This window comes from Nymphaea colorata, chromosome 12 (assembly GCF_008831285.2).
Source record: "Nymphaea colorata isolate Beijing-Zhang1983 chromosome 12, ASM883128v2, whole genome shotgun sequence".
NCBI lineage: Eukaryota > Viridiplantae > Streptophyta > Magnoliopsida > Nymphaeales > Nymphaeaceae > Nymphaea > Nymphaea colorata.
In genome coordinates, this window is record NC_045149.1 from 16094508 (window position 1) to 16103003 (window position 8496).

Below are 8496 nucleotides of genomic sequence, written 5' to 3' on the forward strand. Positions count from 1 at the left end.
AGGAGTGTACTTTACCAGTATATTTTGCAACCATTATATTTTGTTCTACGTCTAGCCTATTTTTTTGACGGCTGCGGCCAATTGTACAACCTGTACATTTTGGGCTAGTGCAATACTAATATTTTGTGGGCGAAGGGGTCTCAGAGGCAACGGTGCTGTCTAGGGCTGCACACGAGTCGAGTCGAGCTCGAGCTTGCCCAGCTCGAGATCGACTCGGCTCATTGAGCTCGAGCTCGAACTCGACTCGAACTCGAGTCGAGCTGCCTAACACAAGCTCGAGCTCGACTCGATTATACAAAGTCGAGCTCGAGCTCGACTCATTAACTCGATTAACTTGTGTGCTGGAGTTGTAGGCATCGGCATTGTTGATGGTGGCGTAGGACTCTTGTTGGGATCCCCTTTTGAAGGCCACCCTGTCTCTGTGATTAAGATGGACACATCTGAGAAATTGAGGTTCTCTATCGAGGCATACGAGGAATTGATCATGGCGTCGAGGACCTTATTGTAGTGAAGCAGAGTATTGGGATCAACCTCCTCTTTCGTGGGACTGATTGGCCGGAACAGAGCATTGTCAAGGAGAACCACACCTTTGTTTTGCATAAAGACATATTAGGGATAGAGATTGAGCATCAATGGTGAGCCGGTTCTGCGGAGGAGAGAGTGGTGAAGACCTCATCACCGACGATGATGGCGACGATGGCGGTGTCAGAATAGAAGGAGGTGATGTTGGTCTTGACCCAAGCTGCTGTAGCCTGCAGAGGCATTGGAGGAGCCGATGCCCAGCAGTTGGTTGTTGGGATGACGACGATGCAAGCAAGGGTTTCTAAAACTCCACATTTGGGCATACCCTTGCCCAAGCGAGAGTTCCAGAAAGCCTCCCATTGGCAAAACACAAAACGAGGAAGTGTGAGATCAGAGAGGGAGGGAGGGAAAAAGATAGAGTGTGAGATCATAGAGGGAGGGAGAGAAGGGGAGAGTAGAGGGAGAGGCTTTGGCAAAACGAGAGAGAGAGAGAGAGAGAGAGAGCGATTAAAGAGGGGAAGATAGAATGAGAGAGTAGAGGGATAGGAGAGGCCGAGAGTAGAAGGGTGTACCTTAGCATTGAAGAATCGTCGCCGGTGGGGGTGAAAGCCGGTGAAGAGAGATGCAAAGAATGGGAAAGTGATGACGGTGGGGGTTCATGAGAACGAATAACGAAGAGAAAGCCGGTGAAGAAAGGAAAGTGACGCTGCCGACGCATCATGGAAGAATTACTCAACTCGAGCTAATGAGCCGAGTTCGGTTAAGCGAGCTTCGTTAAACGAACTCGAGCTCGACTCGATAAATAAACGAGCTGAACCATCAACTCGAGCTTGACTCATCGAGTAAAAAAGCTGGCTTGAACTCGAGTTTGAGCCGAGCTTTAACGAGCCGAGTTCGAGTTACTCGGCTCACCCTTAGTGCTGTCAGAGATGAAGCCAAAGCCACCACTGTTTTTAAAGCTTCCAGGTGTTGGGAGATCGAATTTTTTTTATGTAACATCAGGAGTCAGGACAGAAAGGGTCACCCCCACAGAAGGAGCGTTGTCACGTTGCTACATCTTCATCTGTCTTCTCCAGCTCCAACTCCAACTCCAACTTGAACTCCTTCCCTTGTCGACTGCACTGCACTGCACTGTTCTCTACTTTGAAGTCCGCACCTTCTTCTATTCTTTATTCTTGATTGCTCCCCGTTTCATTTTCTTAATCTGGATGTAGCGATTTTGTTGTTATTTGAATTCATTTTCCTTTTTCTTCATCTGTGGATTGTGGGGTCCTTGATCTCCGTTTTTTTTGTCCTTCCAACTATTTTCTTTTTGGCATTTCTTTTTCTCTTTCTTTCATGATTTGTCGTTGTCTCTTATCTGTTTCTTTTTTTACCGGTGAAAGGAAACTCACCTTATGTTTGGACTATCTTGTTCTGCCTTTTCTTCTCCATTGTCCCATATATAGATAGAGGCTGAGGGATTATGTTTTCATCTAAACTTGTTCAAGGCCTTCCTTCACTGAGAGGGAGAGAATCGAGAGATGTCTCGTTGGATTCTAACGGTGCTTTTGGCGGCAGGTATGTGTGGAAGCAGCCACATAATTCATGCGTATCAGTTACCACTACTGTCTTCCTTCCTTCTCTAGCTGCATTTCTTGTTTCCCTTTCCCGCCAATGATATAATCTTTTTCAAACGTTGAATTGCCCCACATATGCAACCGATCAGCGGTCATTTTGCCAACATTAATGGCCATTGCGTCTTCGCACGAGGAAGATTTTGAGAGCTGCGAAAGTGTCGTGCTTGGGTGGAGAGATGGATCTATCTCTGATGGGTCTACAACTATTGAAGCGCAACAGTCCAGTCTGCAGAACTTGCTTTTCTTCCTCCATGTGCCCAGAAGCGGAGGTCGCTCATTCTTCCACTGGCAAGTGTTTCTATTTCTCTCTACTTCTTAAGGGCGGGTTTGGATGCCACTTCAAAACCTCTACTTAGGTTTTGGGCCACTCTCAGAAAGTGTTGGGATGACAAGAAAATGGAATGGGTTGTCACAAAACAGCGTTTTTTGCATGAGTCATCAAAAACAAAGTTTTGAAAAAATAGTTTTAAATCAATTTATCGCAATTTTAACTCGATTTTATCATGATTTTTCAATTTTTTTTATTTAAATTTTTGTTTTTATTTTTTTTTTCAACTTTTGTTTCATTGTTTTATTTCCTCTTGTTTTCAAGAGTTTAACATGACCTCCTAAATGCAAATACAATATAACAAACATTTTGATTTTTTTTTAAAAAAAAAACTCCGAGACTTTTTTGAGATTTTCCTTAAAAAAAATAACTTTGCCGACTATGTCATATGGGTGCGGATATGATACGGGTACGAGTATGGTTAAACGGGTATGGACATAGATGCGGATATGACAAAAATGATAAAATTAAAAAAAAACATTAAATTAATAGTTCACTCTTGTAAGAAAGTTTGTTTTATCACAAAAGTACTTAATATTTGAAAGGATTGTTCATGAAAATAATTGGATACATCACAAAAAAATGATAAAATGAAATAAAAAACATTAAATTAATAGTTTATTTTTTTGGCATGTCCCACCAGTGTCCTGTATCCAAATATGCGCGTCCGCATATTGGATACAGGTACGTGAGCTAAACCCACGTATCCATGTGACAGAGTTTGCCAAAAAACACCCAAGAATGATATTGGTGGCTATGGTACTTATATTATTACTTGGTTAAATAATTAATCATATTAATCCTCTCAAGAATTAGCACATTTTTTCTATTAAGGCACATATGCACAACAAATGATGCCACTAAGGGCAACATTATCATATGGCGCTAAAAAACCCAATCACAGCATCCATCTGAAGAAACTGAAAGCCGTGCGATAAAACAAACCTATTGAATTGTTTATAAAATGTCCCAAAGGTTGTATATGTATATAATTGCCAACAATCATATTTGTAACTTTCATTAAATATTTAAAAAACTCATCCTCAAAAACTCATTTTTTTTATCCAAACGAAAAGCTGGTTTTAAATAGTGAAAGCCTGCTGGTCATACAAAATAGGCAAACTAGGCTTTCAAGAACGCATTAGAAAACCAAATCAGGTTTTTACAAAATGTGGTTTGATTTTGCAAAAACCAAGTTTTAGTTTTAGAGGTGTTATCCAGATGGCCCGGCCAAAATTTCTCGATTTATTTTGTGAATGCTCGATCATGCTTGCTTTGTGGGTGGTGCGGAGACCATTAACTAACCTTTTTCTTGGTTGTGTGTGTGTGTGTGTGTGTGTGTGTTAGCTTTCTGAGGCATCTGTTCCGAAACCTAGAGTGCCCCTGCTCATATGGCGAAAATCTACCCTTCGATCCGAGGTCCGACACCTGATCCGTTCTCTACTTGAACTTCACTACCTTGTTCTTTGGCCCCGTGGGATATGTTGTTTGATTTGTAACCATTGGCATGTCGCTTCTTTCTTCCTTCCTATAACGTTGACGATTGATTGATTGTGGGATCCGAGTTCTTGCATTGCGTGCAGTGAGTCCAAGTGTAGAGTGTTTGTTGCACACCGTGGGTACGACTTGACGTCCAAATTACCGATGGACAAAACTTCGGTGCTCACTGTGCTGCGGCATCCGGTGGCTCGAGTACTGAGCAGCTACGAGAAGGCTGTGGAATGGGGAGCTCGGTTTCTGGCCCACGCTCATTCCGCTTCCGCCGCCCAGATCACGGAGAAGTTTCGGAGAGAATGGCGTGATATGACGGTGCTAGATGCATGGCCATGGAATTACCTTCTCCCATGGACGATTGAAGACCTATTTGCAAGGGTAAAATCTACCTACCTACCAAAATTTCTGTCTCCCATTTCATTTCTTTCTGCAGTGAAACTTCTATATTCACATGGCCCTCTGCCCTCTTCCCCGTCAGACCAATTACACAGACGAGCCTCTGCTGCTTGCCCCTCTTACTTACGTTTCATCATTATCATTGTGAAACAACAAAGCTGTCCAAATTTTTAGCAAAGGACAACTCGATTATTCAACCCTTAACATTTATTTAAAAGAATGTTTCAACACGACACTCCCGACAATGCCGTCTCGGGAAACTACATTTTTGGAGTGTAGTTTGGCTGGCGTGAAAATTAGGTTCAAGATCGTAATCCTTATCCTCTCTAGTTACTTTTTTTTTTTTTTAAAAAAAAAAAGAGGAAAAAGAAAAAGCAATTGTTTTGAACGTGTCACACAAACAAGCCAGTTTTTAAAAAATAATTCAAAAGCTACTTTTCACAAGACAACTTGTTTTTTTGAGGATGTCATTCAATAAATACTTTAAAAATTAATAAATAACTTTTGATTTTTAAATAAGACTTGAGATTTTTTTTTAATGGGTCACTAAATATATTCTTAACAAACTTTCAATTGATTGACCATGAAGCAATGAGCTGGATTTCATAGAGCTATTCCATATAACCGGACCCAAATTCACCCACATATCAACATAAATTAACGTCTCAAAAAGTGAGTAAGCATAAGCTCCATGGAGACCCCACCTGTCTCCTCCGCTACAAAGAATCATTAGTTCAGCCCAATGCTTGAGCAAATAATAAATAGCTGATGCTAACTTTTGAAAGATAATAAATACGTACTCAACTTTTAAGTAAAATTTTCAAAGAGCTGCCTACTAAAGAGACAATTTTTAATGTGGAATGAAAGTAGCTCTTACTCTTCTGTTGGTCAATGAAAATATTTTTTGTCTTTCATAAATGTACTGTTGTTATTTTGACATAGTTGGATTTCAAGTTACAAAGCAACTTTGTAAAAAGTAATGGGTTCTTTGTAGAAACAGCATTTAAAGAAGAGTTTGGAAAAGAGAAATTCCTTTGAGACCAAAAAGGAAAAAAAAAAAGAGAGTGAGAGGATGAAAAAAGAAGAGAAGGGGAATGACCATGCACACCAAGGATGCTTCATCCCAAGCATGAAATAAGTGATTTTTGAAGAGCAATATGAGCAAAACTCTATCAGCATTAAAAGGAAAGTTTATATTATTGTTTTCTTGTATGAGGTTAGAAAAACCCTTGAGATAAGTGTTTTCTTTTTGGTGCATTGTTTTGAGTTAAACATAACATATGTTACTGTGAATGTCAAAATATATATTGTCTTATGTCTATAAGTTAAAAGAAGCCAATAGTGAAGGTACGTTGTCTTTTTTGCTTTATGCTCCTGCTACACACACGAAATCTTTCTCTCTCTTTTCTTCTATCTAGGGGACTTCTTGTTCCCAAATTTTGTAATGAGCTCCCATTTTATCGGCTCTCTATCTCTCTCTCTCCCCCCCCCACTCTGTTCAAAGCTAGTGCGCCATTTGGTTAACAGTTAACTTAGTGAGTCTCTCTCTCTCTCTTCTCTCTCTCTCTCTCTCTCTCTAACAATACCTTATTAGTACTTCAAAGGTATTGATGATATGAGAGTGAGTTGCGTGTACCGCTCCATGCATGCAAAATATATACAGAGAAAAAAAAGATAGGAGCTAGGGTATTTTAGAAATTATTTTAAAAAATGTCATTTTTTAATCGTTTAACTTTTTCTGTTTTTTTTTTTCCTTACAAAAATGTTTTTAACACAAAAAAATTGTGCACCAGCGTGTGCATATAACCAGCTCAGTGATGATATTGGTGGTTGTAGGCTAAATTATATAAGTCACAAGGGATACTTGCATTCTAACTACTATTCAATGATTTGCCTAATTAACAGGGGCATGGGCAGATTGAAGGAGGCCAGCAGGGGCCATGACCCCACTCAAATTAAAAAAAAAAAAATCAATGTAATGTAACAAAAAAATCATTTAGCTTTTTTAAAAATCATATTTTGAAAAATACAACTTAGTAAAAATTCTTAGTTCCACCCCTGCTCATGAATACACCTTCTTTTGCTTGTCTAACATTGTGCGTGTGTTCATCTTCAGAGGAATGCTAGAGGAAATGAAAGGGTAATGGAAGAAATCAAAAATCCATACGACATCGAAGAGATCGTCATGCCATTACATGCTTTTATTAATGATCCGCTTGCACATGAACTCATCCATAATGGTGCCACTTTTCAGGTACACATAATTGTTCACTGCACGTATTGTTGTATTCACCTGCTTTTACATATACGATACGATAGATTGCGCACCCATATGCATCCATTAATTTCTTACACCTTCTGCCTAGTTATCATTTATCAATAAAGCTAATTAAAGGGCCTGCAGTTCAAATTTTACCATGTTAATTTTCCTATTCAATCAATCGTTCAGGTAGCTGGATTGACAAACAATTCCTGCTTAAAAGATTCCCATGCTGTGCGCCGCTGTGTACAGAAGCACCCATCACTTGGACGATACGTACTCGATGTTGCGAAGGTGGGCAAATGCACCAGCCAACTGCTAGTTGTTGAGTGGACAGACCCAACGAAATGCCTTCTTCCTACAAGTGAAGCCGCATGTTGTTAATTTTCCAGGAAACTTAGGCAAAAAGCACTTATCAGTGCCACTAAATAATTAGATGTATATTTCAGGAAAGATTGGAGAAAATGTTCCATATTGCACTCACAGAGAAACATAAAGAGTCAGCCAGAATGTTTGCTGAAGCAGTTGGTGCGCAAGCGATTTCGGAGCTGCAAGCCCTAGCATCTCAACCTAAAGCAGCAGCTAACAATGGCGCAGGTATATCTAGTAGCATCCCATATTTAATTTGTTTGAGTTCAACAGGCTTTTTGTTTTTTGAAAGATGCTCTACTGATCAATTGGTTAATTCGTCAATACCATGCGATGCACTTGACTAAATGAGTTTGCGTTCACTGCCCTAGCTTGAGGAGAAGCTGGTAGAGAAATTGTCAAGTAGCATTTATGTGAATATATTGAGAAGCTTTTTACACTGACGTCTGCAGTTGTACTCTGCTGGAGCTTGTCGTGTGGCACTCAAATGTAAGAAGCAAGTCCGTATGGTGGAGCTGTTTGGTAAATGCTTGCTTTGGGGTATTAATGAAATTCACCGGAAACTCTAACTGCGCCTGTTGCCTGGGAAGCAAATAATATATTCATCCGTTATCTGATTAATTAGATTCCTCTTGCAGTTGATCAGAGTCGTTTTCTAATTGTAAGAAGCATGCTTGTGTGACTGCATAACGTATCCGACCTTGAAACGTGTCTATGACCTTTTCTGTGGCAGAGTCAAGCGGTTCCCTTAACTATTCTGTAATGGAAAATCGAAGCAATCTCGAGCAGGTGAGCAAGAATTAGCTAAGGCCCGTGATAAAAAAAAGGAGTAAACGTTAATGCATCCTTTTCCTTAAGCTGTTGTAGAGATTATAATATAGTACAGGCTAATTGTCTTTCCTTTTTCATTGAGAAGCTCATCAGTTAACAAGCCTTTTGACAAGTCCATCTTTTGATTGGTGGCGTAGAATCCAGCTGTTATCGTCTTTCCGCGCGATGTTATCTTCGGCAGTGACGAAGTAATCCCATACCCAAATGTAAGCCATAGCCGATTCCCCATTAACTTTCCGCAATAACAATGTCCCAATTAATTCGTTAATTAATTAGTGAACCAGCAAACTGACGATGGAACTTTCTGTAGCAGATGACTATAGCTAAACTAATGGAGGCCTATGACAAGTGCCTCTCTAGAATGGGCAAGTATGAAGCGGATCGGCGTTCGTCTTCTCTAAAATATGTATCTCCTGTCCTCTACTCAAAAGAGGTAAATATATCAAACATTTGTTAGCATATGTGCTCCTGGAAAAGGCGTTTGTTTACTATATCTGTTCTGGCAAAAGGCGGTCCATTAACAGCAGATTGATGTGAGATATGCCTCATTTTGGCTGCAGAAATCATATTTTAGCACCATGCATCAAGTTTTAACTTGAATTTGAGCACGAAACATGACTAAAACTAAAGTTGTTTAATTGCTAGTTTCGCATACAGGCCCCAGGGAAAAGTGTGGT

General features: G+C 39.9%; 1 protein-coding gene and 1 long non-coding RNA gene across 2 annotated transcripts; both read left to right on the forward strand.

The window, feature by feature from the left end:
* Positions 1-2250: 2250 nt before the first annotated feature.
* On the forward strand, positions 2251-7670 carry LOC116265277 (protein-tyrosine sulfotransferase-like). The gene is made up of 7 exons (XM_050080725.1): positions 2251-2429; positions 3817-3888; positions 4053-4341; positions 6476-6613; positions 6809-6913; positions 7069-7216; positions 7627-7670. Exons 1-7 carry the CDS (start codon positions 2251-2253, stop codon positions 7668-7670), a joined length of 975 nt encoding a protein of 324 aa, XP_049936682.1.
* Positions 7671-7716: 46 nt separating this feature from the next.
* LOC126410647 (uncharacterized) lies at positions 7717-8214 on the forward strand. Its single transcript, XR_007575086.1, has 3 exons — positions 7717-7777; positions 7957-8025; positions 8133-8214. It is a non-coding gene; the product is annotated as an uncharacterized LOC126410647 (long non-coding RNA).
* The last annotated feature ends 282 nt before the right edge of the window (positions 8215-8496 follow it).

Excerpts from the sequence above, each read along its gene's own strand:
- LOC116265277 (XM_050080725.1), top strand. The coding sequence starts at position 2,251 with ATGGCCATTGCGTCTTCGCACGAGGAAGATTTTGAGAGCTGCGAAAGT. Across the intron at positions 6,614-6,808 it reads ATAATGGTGCCACTTTTCAG|GTAGCTGGATTGACAAACAA; the intron begins GTACACATAATT and ends TCAATCGTTCAG. Across the intron at positions 7,217-7,626 it reads AGCAGCTAACAATGGCGCAG|TTGATCAGAGTCGTTTTCTA; the intron begins GTATATCTAGTA and ends TTCCTCTTGCAG.